The 25039-nt window shown below is 32.9% G+C and overlaps 2 protein-coding genes across 5 annotated transcripts in view; one reads left to right on the top strand and one right to left on the bottom strand.

Moving 5' to 3' along the window:
- The first annotated feature begins 440 nt into the window (after positions 1–440).
- CCT5 (chaperonin containing TCP1 subunit 5) lies at positions 441–4488 on the top strand. The gene is made up of 7 exons (XM_029305577.2): positions 441–692; positions 1216–1640; positions 1724–1916; positions 1999–2268; positions 2619–2804; positions 3052–3370; positions 4291–4488. Exons 1-7 carry the CDS (start codon positions 585–587, stop codon positions 4422–4424), a joined length of 1635 nt encoding a protein of 544 aa, XP_029161410.1. The 5' UTR covers positions 441–584; the 3' UTR covers positions 4425–4488.
- A 625-nt stretch (positions 4489–5113) lies between these two features.
- The window catches only part of didum (dilute class unconventional myosin), a 21617-nt gene continuing 1691 nt past the window's right edge, over positions 5114–25039 (bottom strand). The window contains exons 2-15 of one of the 4 annotated variants that reach the window (XM_029304936.2): positions 15005–15429; positions 11922–14277; positions 11219–11770; positions 10710–11003; positions 10328–10433; positions 9475–9661; positions 9342–9371; positions 8768–8966; positions 8533–8626; positions 8365–8403; positions 7870–8028; positions 6980–7652; positions 6518–6800; positions 5114–6389 (exon numbers count right to left, since the gene is read on the bottom strand). In XM_029304936.2, coding sequence (XP_029160769.2) covers positions 6270–6389; positions 6518–6800; positions 6980–7652; positions 7870–8028; positions 8365–8403; positions 8533–8626; positions 8768–8966; positions 9342–9371; positions 9475–9661; positions 10328–10433; positions 10710–11003; positions 11219–11770; positions 11922–14277; positions 15005–15429 — 5517 coding nt within the window. In that variant the 3' untranslated portion in view covers positions 5114–6269. The remainder of the gene's footprint in view (positions 6390–6517; positions 6801–6979; positions 7653–7869; positions 8029–8364; positions 8404–8532; positions 8627–8767; positions 8967–9341; positions 9372–9474; positions 9662–10327; positions 10434–10709; positions 11004–11218; positions 11771–11921; positions 14278–15004; positions 15430–25039) is intronic. The other 3 variants (XM_029305101.2, XM_029305018.2, XM_029305186.2) reach the window with 3 other exon arrangements.

The following is a 25039-nucleotide window of genomic DNA, read 5'->3' as shown; positions in this document are numbered from 1 at the left end:
TAGTCTATTCGTTTCACTTTTTATCATTTATTTCAAGGAAAAGACTATTTCACAATCAGGGATTTTTTTATTTTGTGCCAGAGATACTTGTGATTTTTTAATAATTTTTTATTATATTTATTATAGTTATTATTATATATATTTATTATTATATTTAATTATATAACAATTTGATTTATTTTTAAGAGAATTTATATAGAAAATGAAAAGAGAAGTTTCATTTAAATATTATATATAATAAATATAAATATTATAAATAAATAATTGGAAAAGAATGGAAAATTTAAAAAATAATAATGAGTCGGTAATATAGAAAATTTATCGATCTTACGAGGATTTATTTTACCGTCAATCGGTAACAAATTTTTTTAATGTAGTTTGTCCGAGAAGAGGATTCTACAGATGTCGCTTATTTCTCATCTCGAGATTTCGTCGCCGCCTGCGTCTTCTCGTTCGTGAACAACGAACGTTCATGGCTGCGTGACTCGACGAGGGATCGATAGAAGTGTTAAAAATCGGGGAAGACGATCGCGTTTGAGAACAATTGATTCATTTAGAGTTGCGCCGAGTTATTTTTCGTCGAGATGACGGCGATTCCCGGAACGGTAGCGTTCGACGAATTCGGCCGGCCCTTCATCATCTTGCGGAACCAAGAGAAGCAGCAACGGCTCACCGGTCACGATGCGATTAAGGTAAAAATATTTAACACGAAAAGGATTCGTGTCGCATCTCGAGTACTTCTCATTTCGAGAAATTTGTCTCGTGGCGACGAAATATACAGGACCCATCGTCGCGAAGTATTCTCGATGATGTTGCATCTTCTCAAGATCAGCCACGTGAGAGGATTTAATGGCGGCGTTTTAGAGCTTGGTGACGAACAAAAGAGGAATTTTCATTAAGTTCCACGTCGAAAATTTATGTCTACTTTTCTCGAATTTTGTCTTTTTTATTTATTTACATTTATAGATGGAGAAAGGATGAATGAATTCTATGAATATCCCTGAAGAATTTGTAACTTGCTTTATGACCTTATAAGGCAATCTCTGTGGTTTTATCGAAATTACAGAAGAAACAGAATTATATTTGGATTTTGAGATATATGTATATATTTTTTTACATTTTTATCGTGATTAATATTTAAATTTCGCGAGATAATAATTTTCTTTTTTAATTTGTAAACTTAATTTATTAAATATAAAAAATATTTTTTTGCAGTCGCATATCTTGGCAGCACGCAATGTGGCCAGTATTCTTCGAACATCCTTGGGACCCAAGGGACTGGATAAGATGATGGTGAGTTCTGACGGAGATGTCACTGTTACCAATGATGGTGCTACAATCCTGAAGAACATGGATGTGGATCACGAAATTGCCAAGCTTATGGTTCAGCTGTCAAAGTCTCAGGATGATGAAATTGGGGATGGCACTACCGGAGTAGTTGTCTTAGCTGGTGCACTTCTGGAACAAGCCGAGCAATTATTAGACAAGGGAATTCATCCGATTAGAATAGCTGATGGTTTCGAGTTGGCAGCAAGATGTGCTACTGAACATCTCAAGACAATAACGGACGATTTTAAAGGAACCCCAGAAAATTTAGAACCCTACATCGACATTGCTATGACTTCACTTGGTTCAAAGATGTAATAGAATAGATTTTATTGTTTTGTTATTTTTAAACACATTGTTTATAATCTGTTTACTTATATATTTTTTATTTATGCAGCATTAACAAGCATCATAGGCAGATGGCAGAAATTGCTGTACAAGCTGTATTGGCAGTTATGGATCCTGTTACTCGTGATGTCAATTTCGAACTAATCAAGATAGAAGGAAAGGTCGGTGGTAGATTAGAAGATACTGTCTTAGTACGTGGTGTTGTTGTCGACAAGGATTTCAGTCATCCGCAAATGCCGAAGGTTCGCAAAATATCAGATTTTTATTATAAAATGAAAAAAATTTTTAATATATTAATATTTGACTATAATATATATTATATAGAGATTAGAAGATGTCAAACTGGCCATTTTAACATGTCCCTTTGAGCCACCGAAGCCCAAAACAAAGCATAAGTTGGACGTCACGTCGGTCGACGATTACAGAGCGTTGCGCGATTACGAGCGCGAAAAATTCACAGAAATGGTGAAGCAGGTCAAAAACGCCGGCACGACATTGGCTATTTGTCAATGGGGTTTTGATGATGAAGCCAATCATCTTCTATTACAAAACGATTTGCCTGCAATCAGATGGGTCGGCGGTCCAGAAATCGAAGTGAGCGTCAATTTCGTAATCTTATATTAATTCGATTTTTAATCAATTTTGTTGTCATGATTTTGCAATTATCTTTTTCTAATGATGAAAAAAGAGCACTAGAGGAGATGTGAGAGTTCTGGGAACCGGTTCATCTTGGTTTTGGTAATATTAATATTTTCGCAAGTTAATGTTACATTGACTTGCGAAAATAATGTAAATACTTTCAAAATCAGGTAACTAGTTGTCTAGTCTTCTTGCGGTGGCTCCAATGATTCAAAGATTATGAGATCTGAAGTAATCGCGATATTTTCTTCTCGTATTATGTTTTTTATATAAAGATACACAAAGGAATTAAATTACTTTTTCAGCTTATTGCCATTGCAACTGGTGGACGCATTGTACCTCGCTTTGAGGAACTGACACCGGAGAAACTTGGTCATGCCGGTGTCGTCAGGGAATTAACGTTCGGAACTACAAAGGATCGAATGCTGGTCATCGAGGAATGCAAGAATTCTCGTGCCGTGACAATCTTTATTCGTGGCGGCAACAAAATGGTACGCGATCACATTGATATAGAAATAATTTCTATGCAAGGAGAATTTCAATATGATACTTTTCAATGCGCATACTGATCAGACACCTTGCGATAGCAATGCATTGCAACTTATAAAAATTGTTCGCAATTTCTTGTGTTGAGTTCAATTTTTTGCGATGCAACATTTATTTTCGGTTCAAATAATTCTAAGAGCTCGTCTTAATTATATAATTAAATATATTTATTGTACTTTTATGCTTTTATAGATTATTGAAGAAGCAAAGCGGTCTATACACGATGCACTGTGTACCGTACGCAATGTAGTCAAGGACAACAAGATTTTGTACGGCGGAGGCGCAGCGGAAATATCTTGCGCGCTGGCATGCGCGGCTCAGGCTGACAAAATCAGTACTCTGGAACAATATGCCTTCCGTGCCTTCGCTGAGGCTTTAGAGAGTGTTCCTATGGCCCTAGCAGAAAATGCTGGTCTTTCTCCAGTGGATACTATAGCGGAGATTAAAGCGCGTCAATTGGCCGACAGAAATCCTGCTCTTGGTATCGATTGCTTAAATCGAGGCACTGCAAGTACGTACACAATTTTATACTTATATATATACCTAGGGTGTCTTATCAATCATTCCCAACTTTTTTTTTATTGTACAACAAAATGTTTCAAACAAAAGTTATTTAATTTTAAAGGGGACAGAAAATGGTACTACAGATTTTTTCAAAGAACTTTTTGAGGTCATTCGAAGATTTTTTTTTATAGAACCACTACATTTTTTTATATACATTTCTTCGCAATTTTCAACATAAAAAATTATAAGAGTACAATAGCCAAAAAATGAATAGTTTATTATACAAAATATACTTAAATTTGACATAATTTTACTTATAAAATATCGTAAAATATTTATTTTTTTGATAATTTTACCTGAATACTTTTATACATAAAATAATGACAGGAATTAGTTGGTATATAAAAAAAGTTTTTTGTAAAAAAAATGTAGCTGCTAGTTACAATTTACATACTTTTTGTTAAATAATTGTATTTTCTTTATACCAATAGATTCTTCTCATTATTTTATGCATGAAAATAGGTATTGAGGTAAGATCGTGGAAAAATTAATGTTTTAGAGATATTTCATAGTTTTTTTGTAAAATAATATCAAACTTGAGTACAAAATATCTCATAAACTATTTATTTTTTGGCTATTTTACCCTTGTAATTTTTTATACTGAATATATTGCGAGGAATTGATTTATATAAAAAAATATAGTAGTCATATTTTTAAAAAATTGATCTTTAAATGGCTTCGAAGTCCTTTAAAAAAGTTAGTAGTATCATCTTCTGTCTCCTTTAAATTAAATAACTTTGTTTAATTTAAAGGGAAATTGTACAATCAAAAATAAAAAAAATTTTTGGGAGTGATTGATTAAAACAGGATACCCTGTATACTATCTTTTATACATTGATATTAAAATTATCACTAATTGCGTTGCAGATATGAAGAAACAGAACGTCATCGAAACTTTAACGAGCAAGACGCAACAGATTTTGTTGGCTACACAGTTAGTTAAGATGATCCTGAAAATCGATGATATAAGGTCGCCTAGTGATTTTGGCGACGCACCTTAAAAAGTTAAATTTAATATAATAAATCATCATATAATTAATCAAAATATAACAAGTTTCATTTTTATTATGTACGTTTCATTATACTAGATTCCTTATTTTTTACTCTTTACATTGCTTCTACATACTGCACTCGCATTTGTAATAAATAACATTATATGATAATAACTTATATATAATATATATATAACAATTATAATATTATAATATTATAATTTTATATTATAATATGTATAATTAAATATATATAATATATACAATTTTAGTTAATTGTATTAAATACTATTTTTCATAAATTTGCTATAACATTTGCTATTTGTCATAATTTATACAATCACATCAATGCTTCTACGTATTGCATTTGCATTTATAACATCAGGAATTTTATTTGCTTAAATCAAATACTGTTACTTCTCAACTTGCTAAAACATCGTAATTTATATAATAAAAGATCATGATATTATCTCTGATTTTTGTACGAGTGTAATATTAATATCTGAGAGCATCTAATTTATAGATACTGTTATCTCTTATTTCCTGTATCTATCCTGTCCAAAAAAAAACTAAAACATTTTTTACATTGGTATATAATGCAAATTTTTGCTAATTTTAATATATAATACAAATTAATATAAAATCTTCATTTTAAAATAAAATATTTCTATCGTAAGAAGTATGAAAAATGGAGTAAGAACTGTCATCAACGGCTTTATTTTCACTTTAGCAACACATAAATGTCACATCGAGTCAAGGTGTGCAATTGTGTAGTATTCTGTTTATAACATCTCTCGAGAAAAGGTATATCCTTTTTCTTTCTTTTTCTTTTCGGACACTATTCTGTGGAATATGTAATGAACAAAATCAATGACAGACTGGACGAAATAACAAATATTGTTATGATCTATTCATAAAATGGCACAAAATACAATCGCATGTACATATATTTATAAATTAAAAATATAATAACAATATATATTCTGCCTATTTCTTTCGGTCGCCTTCATATTTCTTTGTTTTTCTCATTCTTATGTCGTTTTGACATCAGACTCTATTTTTTGTAACAATTCTTTCTCTTTCTTTCGTATCAAAATATACAATCTATTCCAACACGTAACATTTTATATCTTTTCTTGCTCTTTCTATCTCTCGCGAGATATTTCCATTTTATACATTAATTACATCTTCAACAAGTTTTCAACTTTATATGTACAAAATTCTTACAAGGATTCGCGATATGAAGCAATAAAGTTTCAATATGTATAAATTGATAGTTTTATATTATTATCGTTTTCATGTATTTGTTTACATTACTTTCTTAGGAGCACGAAAATTGTTTCGTATCGCGATTTGACTTATATTTTTGAAAACTTAACAATTTTATATTTTGTTAAGAAAAAATAAATAGATTTTTTTGCGTGTCGCAAAGAATAGTGGATTCAAAGTAAAATCCTTGTAAGAATATTATACTTCATACCTCTCTTTTACACTTCGATGTATAACGCTGTACATCAACAATAACGAAAAATATCGATCTTTTTCACCCAGACCCGATCACACTTTTATCTATATAACAGAATTGACTTTAATGCGAGCGTGATTTGGAACAATGACATATCGTAAAATCTACAAATTACCCGAGTAAAAAAGAAACACATATAAAACATGATATATGTATATCGTTTTCGATGCGTCTATGTCTAATTTAGTCGGATTTTATCGGTATTTAACTCTTGTACGAACAGGGATTGGGACTAAGCAAGTTTCGGTTATCCGCGAGAATGACAATTTCAACTAAAAAATGGTATAGCACGAAGAAATCTTGACCATGATTATGCTTGTCTTCTGGCATTACACCTTTTTGAGCATGGGCAAATGAAGCACCTCGGGTACTTCGATGTCTTCTAACCGAATGTCCGATGGATTGAACGGAAATCTCACAGGATAGGAATATTTTAGATCCATTAATAGCTGAAAATGAAAAATACAATTAAAATGTATTATATGTTGCAAACATTTTTTGTCATTTTGAGCTTGTATTAATTTAATACATATATGATTTTAGGGTATTTTTTAGATGTTTGTCTAAGAAAGCTTACTTGTTCGTTGTTCTCGCCGCGTTCCTTCAGTTTATCTTGTACTTTCTTAATGAACGAGACAGGAACTCGACTCTCGTAATCGTCGGCTGGTGTGTACAGGTTCAGGATTTTTACTATTTGATTAGCCGACAGCTTGTTGCACATCTCGCAGACGGAATTAACATCTTCGTCCGTCTTACGTGCCTGCAGAAGCTGCGATGCCTGAATGATGGGTTGCAACGCTTCGGACGCGGTCTCTAGTTGTCGATCTCTACCCCATTGTTCTAAATGGCTCATATTATACCTTTATTAAGAAACACAGAACACATTATTGAGGAAATATATATATATTCAATATTCTAGTATGCAAATAATAAATTTCCCATCAATTTTTTTAAAATCATGTAGTTTTGCAAATCAATTATAGTCCATATGATTTTTATTTCAGCAAATAAAAGCAAGATTGAGCACTTTTTTCCTTACCGTATTTGCATACCCTTCGTCCACCGGCAGAGTTCGTTCCTCAGCAGCAAATTGTTCAGAGCACTGGCGCACATAAAGTAAAACAGTTGCTTGAACAATTGTACCACAACCTCGGGATCGACGCCGTGATACTGCAAAGTCTTGTGCACCGACGTCAGCTCGCCGAGAAGTTTATCCAGCTTCTGCTGCGTGGAGTCTGGCTCGCCGCCCATTGACGACGACCTGGGCCGACCGCTTTTGTCGGTCGGCACAGATATGGCTTCGTGCTCCAGCAAAGCCGGCACCGTGAGCGCTTGGATTCTCTCCTTGAGATTCGTGACGAGATTGTTGAAGATCCAGAGCGCCACGTTACTCAGCACGACGCGATACTCGCTCAGATCAAAGTTCCTTAGGCACTGCTCGTTCTGCCTAGGTGTATTCTCGATTTGGAACGGCTTGTCGCCGGAATATTGTTTCATGTTGTGCAACAACCGCAGGGTGTTGCTCAGCCAGAGCACTCTGGAGTCGAAGTCGTCGCGCTTCTTCAACACGCGTTTAACAGCGTTCAAATATTCAGTCAACAGTGATCGTACTTTGTCGTCGTCGTTGATGCAATCGGTGTGCCTGATGCACATGAAGAGAATATAGGCCGGTAAACCCGGTAACAATGTCACTGCTATACGGGGTTTCAGTTCTATACAAAATAATATAAAACGTTCAGTATAAATTTTCAAAGATATAGTAATACTACTATTTCAAATACCGAAGTAGTAAAGTGACATCACTTGACATCAAAATCACATCACTTTGACGTTTAATAATGTCATTAGACGTCCAAATGACGTACACTTTGCTACCTGAGATAATTATATATTGACAGATAGACTTATTAAAAGATGATGTAGATTTACCAATGACTAGATGACGTATAACCACGTTGATCTCTTCTTTCCTGAATTCAAACATTCCTTCGTAATCTCTTTCTTTCTTGCGAATGGCAGGCATGTTACTTCCATCTCCATAAGTATTGGAATTCGCGGAGCCGTTTACATATTCTACCGCATTAGGCACTAAAAAAAATTGAAATTTTTGTATTCCTTGCGATTTACAGACTTCTCAAAATATTCTTAAACTATGCTAAATTATGTCGCGTGCTGAATACAACATATGCAAGCGATGGTGAGTTATGGTCTATGATGTATTATTGAACTATCCGAAAAGTCTACACTGATACGTTCTAATTTCTATTTGTTGAATTAATATTTACGAAATTACTTAATTTTAGTATAACTAATTTTTCTTCTATCCAATAAAATGCTTGTGCTTCTTCACTCAAATCACAAATTACCGAATAGTTCAATAAGATGATGATTCATGATATCTGTCAAGACCACGCACTCACTCACCGGCGCCTCTTAGCACATAAGGGCGATCCTCTCCTTCAACTTTGGAAGCATTAAGATAAAATAATTTAAAATATGTGTATATATATTTGATGTTCTTCAAAAATTTTCTAACAACTCTCCACAGAGTAATATTTTTTTATTTTAAATAGACATAATTATGATACTTACAGCCAGCATCTTTCAGCCGTTTTGCCAGGATTCTACATTGTTTCTTATAGCGTCTGCATTCCTCTGCTATTTTATCATATCTTTCTTGAAGATCCTTTAACACAAATATAATGTCAAAATATATATGTGTGTGTAATTAAAATTATGATTAAAAATAAAAACAATGCAACAAAATAAGTTGAAAATAATACAATCAATTGTATCTTATAGATATACAAAAATTCGCTTTACTTACTAGATTTTCAGACGTTAATCTGGTAACCTCGTGTTGCATGTAAAGTTCCGTTTGGGTTTGTGGCGATTTGCTCAAATTAATGGAAAGTAGTTTCTGCTGTTTCTCTATTTCTTCTTGCAACCTGTCTATTTCGTTTCGCCATTCGTCTCTTTGCGCTCTCCAATTCCTTTCTTTTCCTTGCAGCTCATCCTCCAGTTGCCTTCAAAACAAAACATAAATTTTTCTTTTTTTTTTAGAATTACCGTGATTACAAATTTCTTGAATTGTTCAATCACAAATAAACTGAATTATATGTTAAGCATGAAATCGTGCCTGTTATTAGTGCCAGTATGAAATGAAAATGTTGGAGAGACAATAATGATTGGAAATAATAAATCGTTAGAAGATTTAGCATGATTCATACAACACTGATATATACTTGCTAATATTTTACAAAAATTAATGACTTGGCTTAAGATGTTTCAAGACATTCATGATATCGTGAAATTATGAAGTAATCTTTTTTTCTTTTTGATTGAACAGTTCAAAACAAAATGCTTAAACGGGTCGCAACGTGAGAATCTGCTCAACTCACTCTCCTCCCGGTGCCTTTGTCTTAAGTTTACTGAAAATTGAAGTGCATGCACAAAAAGACTGTTGTTAGACACGGCACTATTTTATTATATAATTAACTCGTCTCGTTAAGCGCGTGTCTCATTTCTTATTACCTGTTAATTTTTTTCTGCGCCTCGAATGCAAGTACCAGCTCGCCGTCTTCGTTTATTATGTCTACGTCGCGACCGTAATTGGCACCTAAGTTCTTCATTCTGCGTGTGTTATCAGCCAATACACTATGTAGCTGGATACACTCTTCTCTTCTTCTTTCTAGTTCTCCCTGCAGTGCCTCGAATTGTACTGTAATGTAATTATGTCAATATTATTCCGTGCTCCTTAGTCGTATTATGTTACATATTATTTATATCATTGGCGACCTTGACAATTTAAGCAGGAGAGCATTCAATCACACACAAAGCAAATATCTAAAATGTATAATAAATGTGTATCGAAAGAATTTTGAATAACTTTTCAAACATATAATTTTCACAGCGTTTATAAATCATTATATGGTCATATTTTAGTATAACTTGTTGGTTCTATATATATGCTTGGAGTATTTTTAATGTTCAAAGATAGCAGGAATTGAAATTATCGATAATATACTGATATATAATAATCGATAATTTTATACCAACAAGGTGAGATGTATGACGTATATATAATGAAAAAATATCAGTTATAATTATTCTGTTAAGATAATTAGTGCAAAAAACAATGAACACGAAGACAGTATTCAAAGGATAAAAAGGATAGAAAACAGAAATCCAGCACAGGATAGAAAATAGAAATTATAGAAGATATACAATGTGTTTATCTATGTCTCTTGTGTGCTTGAATTCTTAGCTATTGAAAGATACAAAGTTGCATGGTTAACTCATATGTTAAAAGCTAATTTGTATGTCTACAATGCTTATTAACAAATGGAATGCAGGAGATAATTAATGAGTTGTAATAATAAATTACTCATGAGATTTTGTTGCGCGGATGATGGGCTGCCCAATGACACCGTCTTCCTCAACGAGTTCAAGTCTTTTTTAAGTTGCGAATTTTCCATTTCCAGTTCTTGGAGCTGTAAACAAACCATATTGTCTCAGTTCATCGTTAATCCGATAACTGATAATAGCGATAAGACAACAAAGCACACAGTGAAGTAGGTTTATATATCGATACCACCTTAATAATGTTTAAATTATGTCTTAACAATATAATATTGTAAACTTGTGTGTCAGGAACAAAAAATTGACAAGTGCTAAAATATTTTTAATATTTTTCAGAAAAATTTGGATTGTCAGAAAAATAAAAATTTGACAGAGCTATTTTTCTGAATAACATTTTCTTTACTTACTCTGAACGAATCCTGTGTTCTGGTGGACTCCTCGTTACTATCGCGTTCCAGATCCTCGACCATTCTGATCAATCTGCCCTTCTCTTTCTCGACATCCTTCAGTTTCTGCTGTAGTTTCAGAACTAGACCGATGTCCACGGGTGCGTGTGCAGATGTTTCCGGAGGCGATTTACTTGATTGAACTTCTCCGTCCGGTGGACTGTCTGATCGTTGTTGATTCCAGTCAATCGTTTCAACTCGCGAATAAGGCGTCGACGACGAAGCTGTGGACCTCACGGAGCCGTAGCCAAAATCCTGCGGCAAAATCGAAAAATAACTTTAATCGGTATAACCAGTTGATATAATGAATTATATTAATATTTTTTATGTTAATATTTTTCATCGCATTAAAATTCAAATTTCTTTTACATAAATTATTCTTGGGTTCATTTAATAGTATCCCAAGTAGCAAACTGACGTCGTTAAATGTCAAAATAACGTATGCTATCTGGAATTTTATATCGACTTACGATGTTTTGATCGTCTTGTGCAATCTCCGTGGACGCTTGTTGACCACTGCCACTGGAAGCGTTGCTCAAGGAACGCGAGTGTCCAGGTAACGCGCCCAGCTTTTGTTCCAACGTTTCTGCATGCTGTTCCAGCTCATGGTAGTCCTTGAGCAGTCTCTGATAGGCTCCACGATCCTGATCCTGTTCCAGCCGAAGCAGATCTTTCTCTTGCTCGAGACGGTATTTTAGATTCTCCTCAGCACCGCGTTGGTTGCTCTTCAACTTCTCACTCGCTATTGAAAGGTCCTTTCGTAATCTCTCGTTCTCCTGCTGTAACTTTTTATTATCCTCGTTCTTTTGTAGAGAAATCCTTTCTTTATCGTGCAATATATCCATCTTTTCGTCTCTCTCCTGTTTCAGAATTTCTTGTATATTTTTCAATTCCTTCTCTTTTTCCCGAATCACCCCTTTCAACTTTTTATTCTCAGTGTCGACGGATTTCAAACCGTCCAGTTTGAGCTTCAAATCCATCATTTCATTTTGCATATTCTTCAAGAATTGATTTTCCTTTGCCTGAAATAATAAGTTCATTTATAAGTTTCATTTCTGAAGTGCAATCTTTTTTTATATATATTTGTATTATTCAATTCATATATAAATAATGTTAAAATAATAAGTAATTTATAAAGCTTATACACTACAAGATAGATAATACGCCACTTACAAATTCGTCTATCTTTTGTTGCAACGTAATGATCTTCATTTCCAGTCCTTTGTTGAGTGACTTGACATGCTCTACGCTTCTTGCTTCGGCTTTCAATTGCCTGAAGATCTTCCTCGCCTGACGCTTTCTGAAGCACGACTGCACGATAATGATGTCCCTAAGTTTCTTCTTACACGCCATTCTTACGAGGTATCCCCGGGCGAATCTTTGAATCACCGTTGCAGCGGCATTGTCCTTCATTATCCTGTATTTGACGCGAGCCATGTATCCTCTGCCATACGTCTGCAGGGCAAGGATTGTGCGTTTCACTTCCAAATACCATCGTCTCTGCAGCCAACCCTTCAAGTGCGCCTGTAGCTTTATCACGGCTCTTTCCCTCCTTATGGCCTCCGCCTTTCTTCGCGCAATATAACCCCTACCGTATCTCTGAAGACCGAGGATTGCTCGACGGATCTTCAAATACCTGTTACGATAAATCAGACCGCGCACGGTTTTCTGAATCATCACGCAGGCGTCCCGCTGTTTGTCCGCACGCAGTTTCTCCAAATAAGCTACTTGACCGGCCCTGAAGAGCACCTTGGTCTTGCCAAATTTGAACTTGTCTTCGTCATTGATATACCTAGCCAGTATACGTCGACAAGTCTCCTTCAAATCGTCCCGCCGTATCTCCTTGAATCTACAGAGACAGCGATACCTTTGGAAGAAGTCACTATATGTTCGCTGGCTTGGAAAACCTGCAGCCGAGATTCTGATGGTCTCCAGAACACCGCAAGCGCGCAATTGCTGTACCGCTCGCACCGGACTGTATTCGAAGGCCTCTTTCGCGTCATTAGGTTTGATGCAGCGAATATAATGCGGCGTCGTGGCGTTCAACGTGGCCATCAACATGTTAAGCGAATCGCGAAATTGCGAGCCGACAGTCTTCTTGTTTTGCTTGTTGGAGTTTGGCTGTGTATTCTTCTGCGTGGACACCTTCACCCTGGTATGCGGTACCGCCAATTTTGGATCCTCATCGCTGAATAGTTTCTTCAGTAGCTTGTTCTCGCTGCCTCTTAGCACGTCCATCTGTTCCTCAATCACGGTATCACGGTTTTTCTCCAGGAAGCCCACTGTTTCATACTGTACAAGGTCGGCGAAGTGGTGAATGAGAAAAGCTGAAGTACCAAACCTTGGTTTCTCGAAATGCTTTGATTTAATACATTTCGTGTACAGTTTCTCCGCCCAGGAGGCATCCGAACCCTTTGGCATGCGACACTCTTCGTCCAACAGATCCAGGATCCCGAGTTTAGTCTCGATCAGATCAATGCACGGCTGATTGTCATAGAAATCGATGAAAGTCCACTCAATGTCCTCCTTCAAATACTCCTCCTGCTCCAGCTTGAAGACGTGCTGATTAAATTGCTGCTGAAGCTTTTCGTTTGCATAATTAATGCAGAACTGTTCGAACGAATTCACCTCAAATGTCTCGAAACCATAGATGTCCAGCACACCGATGAAATACTGTGCTTTGGTGAGAGACTGTAAGGAACTGTTGATGCCGATCACAATCCAGTTAAAGAGCTCGGCGTAGATATGCTTGGCCAGAGCGTCCCGCGCGAAAATCGCTTGTTCCACGTTCATCGGCTTCAGGAAGACTTCTCGCATCGATACGATCTTCCGATGACACAGCCACTTGCGCATCGCCTTCACGTCGATACCGAGCAATTCGGCGATAATCAGCAGATGTCGATTTGATGGAGAGATGTAACTGGATTCGGTGTCCACCTCATCATTCGCGTCCTTGACCTTGCAATTACTTATTTCTACGTTACCTAAGTGCAATATGGCGGCTAGAATGCGCAGCATGTCATCCTGCTGCTTGGACGTGAAGCCCAGCATCGTTAGCGCACTGATCGTGTCGTCGAAGCCCTCGAGATCGTCCACGCCGTCGATCGTGGGATTGTCGCCCTGATTGAGATAATGGAACTGATTCTGATCGGATAAATACAACTGGGGAAGACGTTTCGCTGCCGAGCACATCTGATAGAATATGTGATAATTTCGTTCTTCGTTCGCCTGGAACACGACCCGCGATTTCTCCAACAAGTAGGTCCTCATGCTAGCGCCGGTGATATGGTAGTTCTTATTAAAGTGGATCTCGATAAATTTGCCGAATCTTGAGGAATTGTCGTTCCTGGTGGTTTTCGCATTACCTATCGCCTCCATGATGGGAGAAGAGGCAAGAACCTTTTTCTCGACCTGTGTCTCTGTTGCTGATCCACCAACGGTCGCAAAGTATCGCATAGTATACTTTGCGGAGACCGTTTTGCCGGCACCCGACTCGCCAGAGACGATAATCGACTGGTCATGGTTCTCCCTAAATAAAATTGAATAAAATTAATATTATATTTTCTTCGGTTAAATAAAATTCGATTTAATTTAATTACATCTATTTTTTATTGAAGTATATTTATAAAAAATAATTTATATAAAATAATGACATGTTTTAAATAATATCTTGGAATACTTTACACTTGATTAATATTTTTGACAGTTATCAGCTGATTTCTGTCAAAAAATATTTTTCACAGAAAAAGGTATTAACAAGTTAACGCTATATTCATATTTTTTGACAGAAATCAGGTGATTAAAAGCGTTAAATTAAATTTTAAAATTATGATATATTAAAAATATTAAAATATAGTATAATATGTAAATAATATGTATATTGTAATACCTTATCCGTGAATAATATTTTTTGACAGAAATCAGCTGATAGCTGTCAAAAAATATATTAATCGAGTTTAAAGAGAAAGAGGAAAAGAGGCAAAAATACTTGTGAAAATCGATTTAATGTGCTTTTTTTAAAAGGTTAAATAAGTAATTTAATATTCTTTAATATTTTCTATAATTTGACAAAAAAATTTAATATTTTATAGAATGCTAATTTATTATTTAGTAGAATTATCGATATCTTCAGCTTTCTATCTATTCGTCATTTAATCCAACAAAAAAATCTCTGACCTGCTTTTTTAATTAACATCAATATATCTAGACATGTGTATCAGTGATCTAATCAATAGATAAATGGAAGGATTAGTCACCTTTCCAATTTCGTGTAGGCTTCCTCGGCGACGGCGAATATATGAGGTTCCAGGTCGCCCATCGCCTGGCCCCTGTAGGCCCATATCGTGTCATTCCCGTAGATGGGTAATTCGTTGTACGGATTGAAGGCTACCAGGACGATGCCGCAGTAAGTATAGATGGAATGTCGTTGAAAGCGGATCTGAAGATTGTAGAGGACAGCGGGCTCGTGAAGAAAGGATAAAGATGTGAGATTGTTCTCTCCTATAAGAATGTCGGGATTTCGGAGCGGTGGAAGATCCACATCTGATTTGATTTCCAATTTCTTCGTCTGATTAGACTCTTCTGTATGTATTTTCAGCGTCGACTGATTCTGCTTGTAGTTCTCCAAGAGGACGGCACCCTCCCACACTTTCTCCGGATGCGGCACCCATACTCGGCCACCCTACGATCGATTATTATTATTTTTTTTTTTTTTGCGTCAACAAAGTTTTGCTAAGTTTATTATAGTTTAATATAAACAGTGCGCCGCATCCTCGTTTATTAACGCGACAAAAGTTTATAGAATTATTAAAATATCGAAATACGCAGATATCGAAGTTGTAAATACATTTTTTTATAAAAAAACACATTAGTTTTAAATTCAATATTATCGGATTTGTATTACTCATATCTTTATTTCAGACAAGATCAGCATTCATTTTATCTATATCTATTGCGTTTATATTTATATCGTGCTGTGTAATCGTTCCTTAATTGGTCATCGAGTGACTTTTCAAGCATTGCAAAGACGACCTGCTTTTTTCTTTTAGAGTTTTGCATAAACAATGCGAGGTCACCAATAAAAATATATCGATTCGATTGACGAATGCTCCAATTTGTCGTCATTTCATGCATTCAATGTTATGATATACCATTTACATATATGACAGAAGATTTACCGTTTGACCATAGAAATCACCGTTCTATTCAACAATACTGTTTAGTATAATTTCCATTAATCAAGCATATGACTAACAAGTTAACGGCAACACAATGCCCTTTCGTCTTTCGCGAATATAAAACTGATCTAATAAATTGTGAAAAGAAATTTTATTTGTTATAAAAAACATTCTACTGTAAAATTCACATTTCTCGTTATCTACCAAATAAAATGTAATATGTAAAAAAATCGCATTTTAGTTAGATAACAAAACTACAGATACAAATTTTGTGATAGAACATTTTATAATAGAAATAAAATTTTCTTTTGCAATTTATTATGTGGATTACTTTGATATTTGCAAAAGACAAAAGAATATTGTCTTGCTCTTATCTTGTTAACGAATATTCTTGATTTATATATAATATATATAATTTTAAAATTATAAATATATATACAATATATATAACAAAAATTTAAATATTTTTTCGAGTTTAAAAAGGTATAGCCATGTCCAAAAAATTAGACTATCATGCAGATCTTGTAATGTCATGTTGACTTATAATTGAATAACTGATCCGAGTTAATTTTATACACACACTTGAGATTTTTTATAAACGTGTGCGAGTACTTTTCATAAGTGAACATAACGGTGTATCTTTGTCAAACCTAATAGACTTTCACAATCTTTAAGCGAGGATCCTTAGCTAAGACCACGTATATATACGACGAAGCGAACGTATTACCGTCTTTCTACCGAGACCACCCAATTGTATTACAAATGTACTAACTTGAAGAATGTCAAGCAACGGTAAAATGATTTTACCTCTGAGGTCGCGACTTCGCCTTTGCCGCCCTACATTTCGGATCATCCCACAAGTAACGTTCGCGATCCATAACAGTAATCGGTACACTTTGTGGTCGAAATAATTCGGGTACACCGACTGCGTCCTCCTTTACGCATGACCGAGATAAAATCATCTCTCTTAAAATATTGCTATATTTCAAAAGAGAAATTACTGTCTACCTAATATAATTCATTTTCTACATAATATAATTAAGTTTCCATAAATATATTTAGTATTTTATATACCTGAACAAAAATATATTAATAAAACTATAATATTTAAATAACTGGAACTCCGTTGATATAAATTTTCATTGTAAGAAACACTGTAAAAATCGCGCAATCTGCAAATTAAATTTTACAGTCTAACACTTAATAAATGAGCGCAAGACAAGTTAATGACAGACAAGTAATACACGTATAATTCACAATGAAATAGTAATTATAAAGTAAAGAACAAAGTGTTAGATGGGATTCGTAAACTTGCAATACTTTGCATTAACGATAATGGACTTTCTTATTAATTACTACAGCGATAATCGCTTGTAATAATTAATCGCTCCTATCTTTGCCGTGCGAAAATCATTCAGAAATGGTAAAAAACTGTCAGTTTTTTCCGCTGTCATTTTAAAATATAACTCATATATAATTAACAATTTTTACATGATTATGCGAGCCAATTAACTGCATTTAAAAAGGCGGCGAAATGCGTGACCCTGAGCTTCGTTCCCACAGTGCACGTGTGTCATTAATTACGCAAGATACCGTTGTATCGGATGGAGAAGAGGAGTAAAAAATGCAAGACACAAGTAAAACGTAAATGTCATCGGTAAAGTCACCGGCGCGGTATAATAATTATACCTCTTATCTCTTCGTTCGTCTTTATCGATACATGTTTCTTTGTGAGTCGCAAAAAAAAGAACGCACAGTATTCATATTTTGCATATATATGCATTTATGCGAATTATCCTTGCGAAATGTGTGCGATATAAATGCATATATACGTACATGCTGTGTGATGATGTTGATAAACATCATAGCACGTATTTACGCACCGAAAATGCTTATCCTACCAGAATTGAAATATCAATGACATTCACGTGCCATGATGAATAAGCGATATTAGATATTGGAAATTTAATATTTTACGTCTCGGATCAATATAATTTATGTTTAATATAAACAAAGATGAACATGGAACAATATGAAATAATTTCGTTAGAATTTAAAAATATAATTATATCTTCTACGCTGTAAAAAATATGTAAAATATTACATGTAATATTATATTTTTTTACAGTGTAAATATAAATATAATTCCATTTAATGCAATCCACTAGATTAAAAGAAAATTCTTAATTATATTGAAGAAAAAGAGGAACTGTCATAACTATCTAAAATTTATCATAAAAGACAACATACACATATAGAAAAATATTTATACAAAAATTTATATATAACTCTTTTAATTTATAATTTATATAATTATATACGTGGTATTATATTTTTATTTAAAGAGAGAATCGATATGAATGTGTTATAAAATAAAATTTTATGCGTATTTCCGCTGCAAAAGTGCTTGTCTTTCTAACTAAGAAGATCATCATTATAATATATGTATATTAGCTTAGATTATATAAGAGAGACTTTCACTCAACTGATTCAAGTAAAGTTCACAAAGAGAAAAAGCAATAGAAAGATAAATAAAGCCAAAATATTCTGGAGAATCTGGTTCGTGGATCAAATTATAACAAAAATGTAATGTACATATATATATAAATACAAACTCTTTAGTTGTACCGGAGTTAATTAGACAAAAAATGCTTTTAATTATTCTTTTTATTTTACTCTATTTTTTAAATTATTTTCTTTCAAATATTTTTCTAAACTATTCAGATCCGATTCTTCGAATTGTTCAAGATTTTATACAGATTAATATATGTCTCGGCTAGCTGTCTTTCACCTGGTTATAGCATACGAAAGGAATTATTCCCATGCTCTTTATAATATACATATATCTGTAACACGCAACACGCGCAGTAGCAGCAACGGCAATTATCTGCGGATTTATGAAGAGGAAGAGGAATGAAAAACTTGGGCTCTCTACCGGGTTCCCACGTAGGTCTTTAATTGAAGAAATGTTCAGAAGACAAAAGAATCCGGTGGGTTCGCGCCTTAGAAAGTTACGGCGCATTTTACTTGCAATTATGTAACTCGTAATATAAGTTTGCTACTGATTCACTATACATATATCGTCTTCTGTCACAAATTAGCAGTAGCTATATATGTGTCAATATTCTATATATTCTACAAGCATAAGATTAGAATAACGCATTCATGGTAAATTAAATTGAAAATTAGATAAATATACACAAATAAAAAATTACAATTAAATTTCTATTTCAAAAATTTTAAATAGTTTTATATTTATCATTTTTATATATATTTATGTAATATTTTATTTTTATAAAATAAAATTTCTTCGTTAAAAAATTTTGTCTCCGTTGTGCAATGCCACACTTTTGTCGCAATTCGCATTTTGATCGATACTGTTCCAAAGTCGCGAAGGTCATTCAAACGATGACAGTTATGTATTTTTTTTTCCGAAACTTTTGAAGTAAAATTTCACGCAAATGCACGAAATAACTTTGTCTTTGATCGAATAACGCAACCCTCGCTCGTATTGTATTCGAGCTTCACTACCGATCTAAGGCTTCCATTGAATTTTGCGTAAAACTCCTCTATCGCTATTGCTATCGCGCGAATATTTTTATGTATAAGAATGAATCAGGACTAACTAAGAATAGTATCATAAATAAAAAAATAAAATGTTTTTTACACACTTAAAAAAATGAAATTTTGTGAATAATTTTGACCGGTTTACTTACGATTATATTAAATGCAATTTGTATGTTAAGACTTATTGAGATATCGTAATCAAAAGATATAAGAAAATAACACTACTGCGAAATAAGGAAATAATATTGTAACAAAAGAAATAAGGAAAGGAGCGTTTCAAAAAAATACTTTCTATGGTAAAGATCTTTGTTGAATAAAACCGCAATACCATGACAAGAAGAATTGATAGATATTAATAGTTTTATATAGAAGATCTAGTGAAGATATTTAACATTTGTAAAAATAATTGCATTTTTAATTAACTTGATAATTGAGAATAAATGGATATATAATTGTACATATCTTAAAAATATATGCTTAATACATTTTTAAAATATAGTATATTTCGTATAAAATTTCTGATTTTAAATAATCATAATGTATCAAAAGTTAAAATAATTGTGCTGCTAATTAATGATTTTATCTCCAATGCACATTTCTTTATCACTTATGTCAAATTCAATTAAACAAATGGTTTAAGACTCATCCATGACGTGTGATAATGACAATCCGATAATATTCTATGATTAGTTTATAAGTTGTGTGCACGCATTTTCATAAAATTCAAGCTTATAGGTGCATGGAAGCAATTGAAGGAACGTCACAATCTTATCATTACAAGGTCGTTTTGAAATGTGTGATTCATGCTGACATGGATTTCTTAAGCAAAAATCTAATTGAACTATTCGTTATGTGTAGTTTTTCAAAATTTGTCAACATTAATATTTGAAATATGAAATATGAAATAAAGTTTCTAATATATGTCGTGATAAGGACTTTTGAACACAATTGTTTTAAAAAATGATGTTTAAATGAAAAATCCAATTGCGGATAAATTTACAAGCGCATTGCAAAAACAAGTAATTACATAGCTGTAATAATCACAGTTTATATTCAATTTTTCGTGTCTGCTTAATATTCAAATAATAGTCTACATTTTTGATAAACACAAACTTTCGAGATGCTAAAGCGCTCCCGAATATATACTGATAAATTCCTAATCTTCATTAGGCGGAAGCAAGAGATGAGAATAATGAAACAAGATTATATACATACGTATAAGCATGTATATACACACTTGTTTATTGTGTTTTCATAGATCTTGAGGTTTGTACATATATATATATAAACCTCAAGATCCATAAAAAAAACTCCACGTGATAAACAAGTTAATCGAATTTACATTCTCTGTCATTGATTTCTCGCACCAACGTATTCTCTATTTTTTTATTTAATATATTATTAAACATAAAGGCGTTAACGTTTATGTATTATTACTATACATAAAATTATATTATTTCTCGCGAAATATCATTATATATTATCTCTTAATTATATCAAAAATAGAATTATAAAATTCAGATATATGTCAAATTATTAACACATATGCGATATTTTTTTCTGTGCACTATCCACGCGAAATTATATAATTTATAGCTTAAAATGCATCCCACGCAATGATTTACGTCATATACAAGTCGCATGCTTAAATCCGGGTTAATTATACATAAAGCACTTTAAGAAATAATTGAAGCACGCCATTAAATTTTGCTGCACTTGATTTAATTCAACTTAAAATAATGGCGAGATCTTTTTTCGATGTTTTCCAAAACGTAATACATCGATTGTCATGAAAATATTTCAGGCGTAAATAGTTGACATCCTCTTACAGAAGCATAATTAGTGCCGATAAACAGAAGTAAATTAGTCATCGAGTTTCCGTGAAAGAGAAGCCACGTGAGAACGTAACTTTCCGCTTCGAGAGTGCAAATGTTAGTTCTATAGCGCGCGTTCCATAAAACGGAATACTTTCGTGGGATATTGCCGCCGGAGCTTTCGTCTCGCTGATAGAGAGAGGCTGAAAGAGGTATCATAAAGGACCAATGCAATACCTTACTTTATTACGGGGGAACATTGTTCTTTGTCAGAAACAATACGTCAAAGCGCGCACAATTGTTGCTGAATGTTTCTTATCGCGACGCAAGCAAAACCCACTAATTTCGTTGATCAATAATGGAGCAGCGTAAGTGTAATTGACATAAATTAGAGAGCCCGGTTCAGTGATATTGAGACACGAGGTCTTTTCCGCGACGCGGTGCAATCAATACAAGGAGAATGGTCTTAAGAGAAAGGATCGTTGGCAACATTTGCGCAATCAAAATACAAACGCGTCATTGGTCGAACGAACAATAATACAATATTTAATAAACTTAAATATTTGATAATATATAGACAGGGGTTTCCTGTTTCCTCCTTTCCCAATGAGAATTCGATAGGATATTACTTTCCAATGCTTTAATTGGTCAGATGTTAAATATCTCTACATGCGAAAGAATTTTTTTTTAGAATTTATCCCGAAAAATCATAGTAATTATGGGACAATATGGTATTAAAAAAATTAAATATTAATATGTACATAGGAAAATTAATTGAACATATTTTATCTTATTGTGTGATATTAATATTTTTTATTGATAAATATTTATATAAAGAAACTCTTATAAAATTCTTCCAACATCGTCCCACGATTACCATGATTTTCAGGGTAAATTTTAAGAGAAAATTCTCTCTGTGTATAAATCAATAATAGTGTGTCAAAAGTCACTCTAATAATATCTCGAGATTTTTATTAAATAAAGCTTAATTTCTATTAATATCTTTGTAGGTGAAAAGTCACGACCGCGCTTTCATTCTGAAAGGTGAGCTAGAAATGTTGGGAATAGCTAGCAGTTGGGTGATCAGTTCGAGGAACGCGATCAGCAAACTACGGTCAAGATCCCTTTCTCTCGCCGTAGAGAAGCAAAACGTCTCGATTTTGTTGTACTCTTTGCCCTCCATTGTCGTTTAAGACCGGCAGATTCTTTGGGATCAATGCATATGCATTTTATTTGTAGATAGTCGCGACGATTGTTTTATGAAGATTTGAAATAATCTTGAGAAAATTATACATATTATCGTAATTAAGATTTCCTGGATTAAGGCTAAAATCTCTAAATTTTCTTACAGTCTTCCAACAGTTAAACATATATTTTATAAATTAAAAAAATACATTTGATTAACAGCAATCATTTTGTTTCATATAATTGTAAACTTTTCAAATTTATTCAATTATTAAAACAAGTTAAGATATAAGTTATATAATTTAATCTTTATATTATAAATAATTTAAATAACTTTTTTTTAAATACAAGGACTTTATACGGAGTTTATTTAAAAATATATGTACTATTTTTCAAATAAATCTATCAATTATTGGCAAGGATGTGTGTAAATTATTTCAGTATACAATTATTATTATAAATATTTTTTACTTTTTAAAAACCTGTTTTAATACTCAACGATTTAGGACTTTCCGAAGATCCACATAATCATATAACTCCGCTCGAATTAACATTGATGCGAACATTCCAAAAGAACAATGTCCATATCTCCGACATTTTTTTCGACCCCTCGAGCCAGACGAAAACCTGTTATGACAAAAACCATGACACCCGACCTCGGACAACCCTCGCCGCTCATCTGGCTACACCGATAAATCAACTACTAACGTTGAAGAGAAGCGTCAGACTTAAAGGGAATAGCGTAAACCGAAGGGGCAAACTATATAACCGCTTTCTAATCTTGATTTTCATTACATGAGTTTTCATTACTTATTTTTATTTTCATTTTCATTACTTGATTTTCATTTTCATTGCACACTCGCGATATGAATTTACATATTATTATTGTATACTATGTTATTTTTGTACTTCAGTAAATTTATCGAGAATTTTTCATGGAAAAATTATAATGTGCATTAGTAATAGAGATATTTTTATAATAAAAATTTGGAAATTTGATATAATGAATGTATATGATTAATTAAAATTTGAAAATTTTACGTAGTAAATTTTATATAATAAAACTTTCATATTTTAACTAATTATACACTTGGCAAGATCAGTTTCTGCAATGTACATTTATAATTGCAAATCGTATGATTTCGGATAATGAGATATAATTAACTATTATTGATCTTAGATATATAGATGTAGATGTAGGTACAGTGACATTTCTCAATTTAGCCTCAGTTAATATAAGACCTTCCTTAGTTTGATTTATATTTAATCATGTGGGAAATGTGACTATTGATGTGGCTATTTTTATATAGACAGCTATTCGAAAATGGACATAAATTTAATATAACAGATTCAATAAAATCAATAAGTCAATCATTATTTTGCCTAACTGATTTAATTATTCAATTAATTTATATCTGTCATATAATAATAATTTAAAGATGCATGTTATTTTTCAATAATTGATAGATTTATGATATATTTATTATAAAATAATGCATATATTTTTTTAGAGAACCATATAAATATGTTTCACTTAAAAAAATTATTTAAATTATTAATGATACAAATATATTAAATTTAAATTATATTATAGCAAAGCATTAATAATTATATCAATTGTAAGCTGTTTCTTCTTTTATAAAAAGCACATCGTAGTTGAACAGATCTCATAATCATAATCGTACTGTCAACGTGCGAGAAACACTATCGCAGCAAATAAACTACTGCTTTTACGGCTGGTCGTGCCACCTGGCATGAACCAGAATTTAGGTCTCCTGCTCTGGTGGTTATTGATTTTAGTTTTGAAAAGAAATCTCAAAGAGACCCGAGAATTGCATCATCGTTATGCGATCCTTATATCGATCTTATATTATATTAACATAAAAAATAAAATTTATATCTTTTGTTGTTGAATAATGGATTCTACACTTTGATTAGTTTATAAAAATATATATCAGTAAAAATTTAATTTATGCATAAACTAATTAAAAGAAAAGAAACGAAGAAAATCCTCTTTATCAGTATCTTTATGCGAAAAAATGAGAAATAGGTCATAAGTTTCTTTTAATCATATTCAAATAATGATGTATTAAATATAAATTTTTGAAAAGTTGTGATATAAAAATTTAGAAATAATATACACATATATATTTTTTAAAAATTTTATATATAAATTATAAAAAAAAAAAAGAATTTCTCGCGTTAGTTTCAAAAGAAAGATATTAAACGTATTAATCGTGAAATATACTTGGAAATATAAAATTGATTAACTTTCGAATATTTTTGATAGGAATGTCAGGTCAGTGTTGTTGATTCTCGTAAGACAGTGTGTAAAGTTTAAGTAAGTTGGCGAGATATAAGAACTTGTTTGCTTCCATTTTCAAAACATTTGAAACCACAAAAAAGCAAACTCTAAGGCAATACATCAGGATACATTGTCGAATAAATACTTTCAGAAAGATGGGAAACAATTATGCTCCATACAAGGTGCATAAGTTCAACAGATTGTGAAAAGGATAAAAAAAAGATTCTTTGTGAGTGAGAATAA

This window comes from Nylanderia fulva, unplaced genomic scaffold, assembly GCF_048542155.1.
Source record: "Nylanderia fulva isolate GAGA-0341 unplaced genomic scaffold, ASM4854215v1 Scaffold3, whole genome shotgun sequence".
Taxonomy (NCBI): domain Eukaryota; kingdom Metazoa; phylum Arthropoda; class Insecta; order Hymenoptera; family Formicidae; genus Nylanderia; species Nylanderia fulva.
Note: the sequence above shows the minus strand (reverse complement) of the source record. Positions and strands in the feature narration are given on the sequence as shown.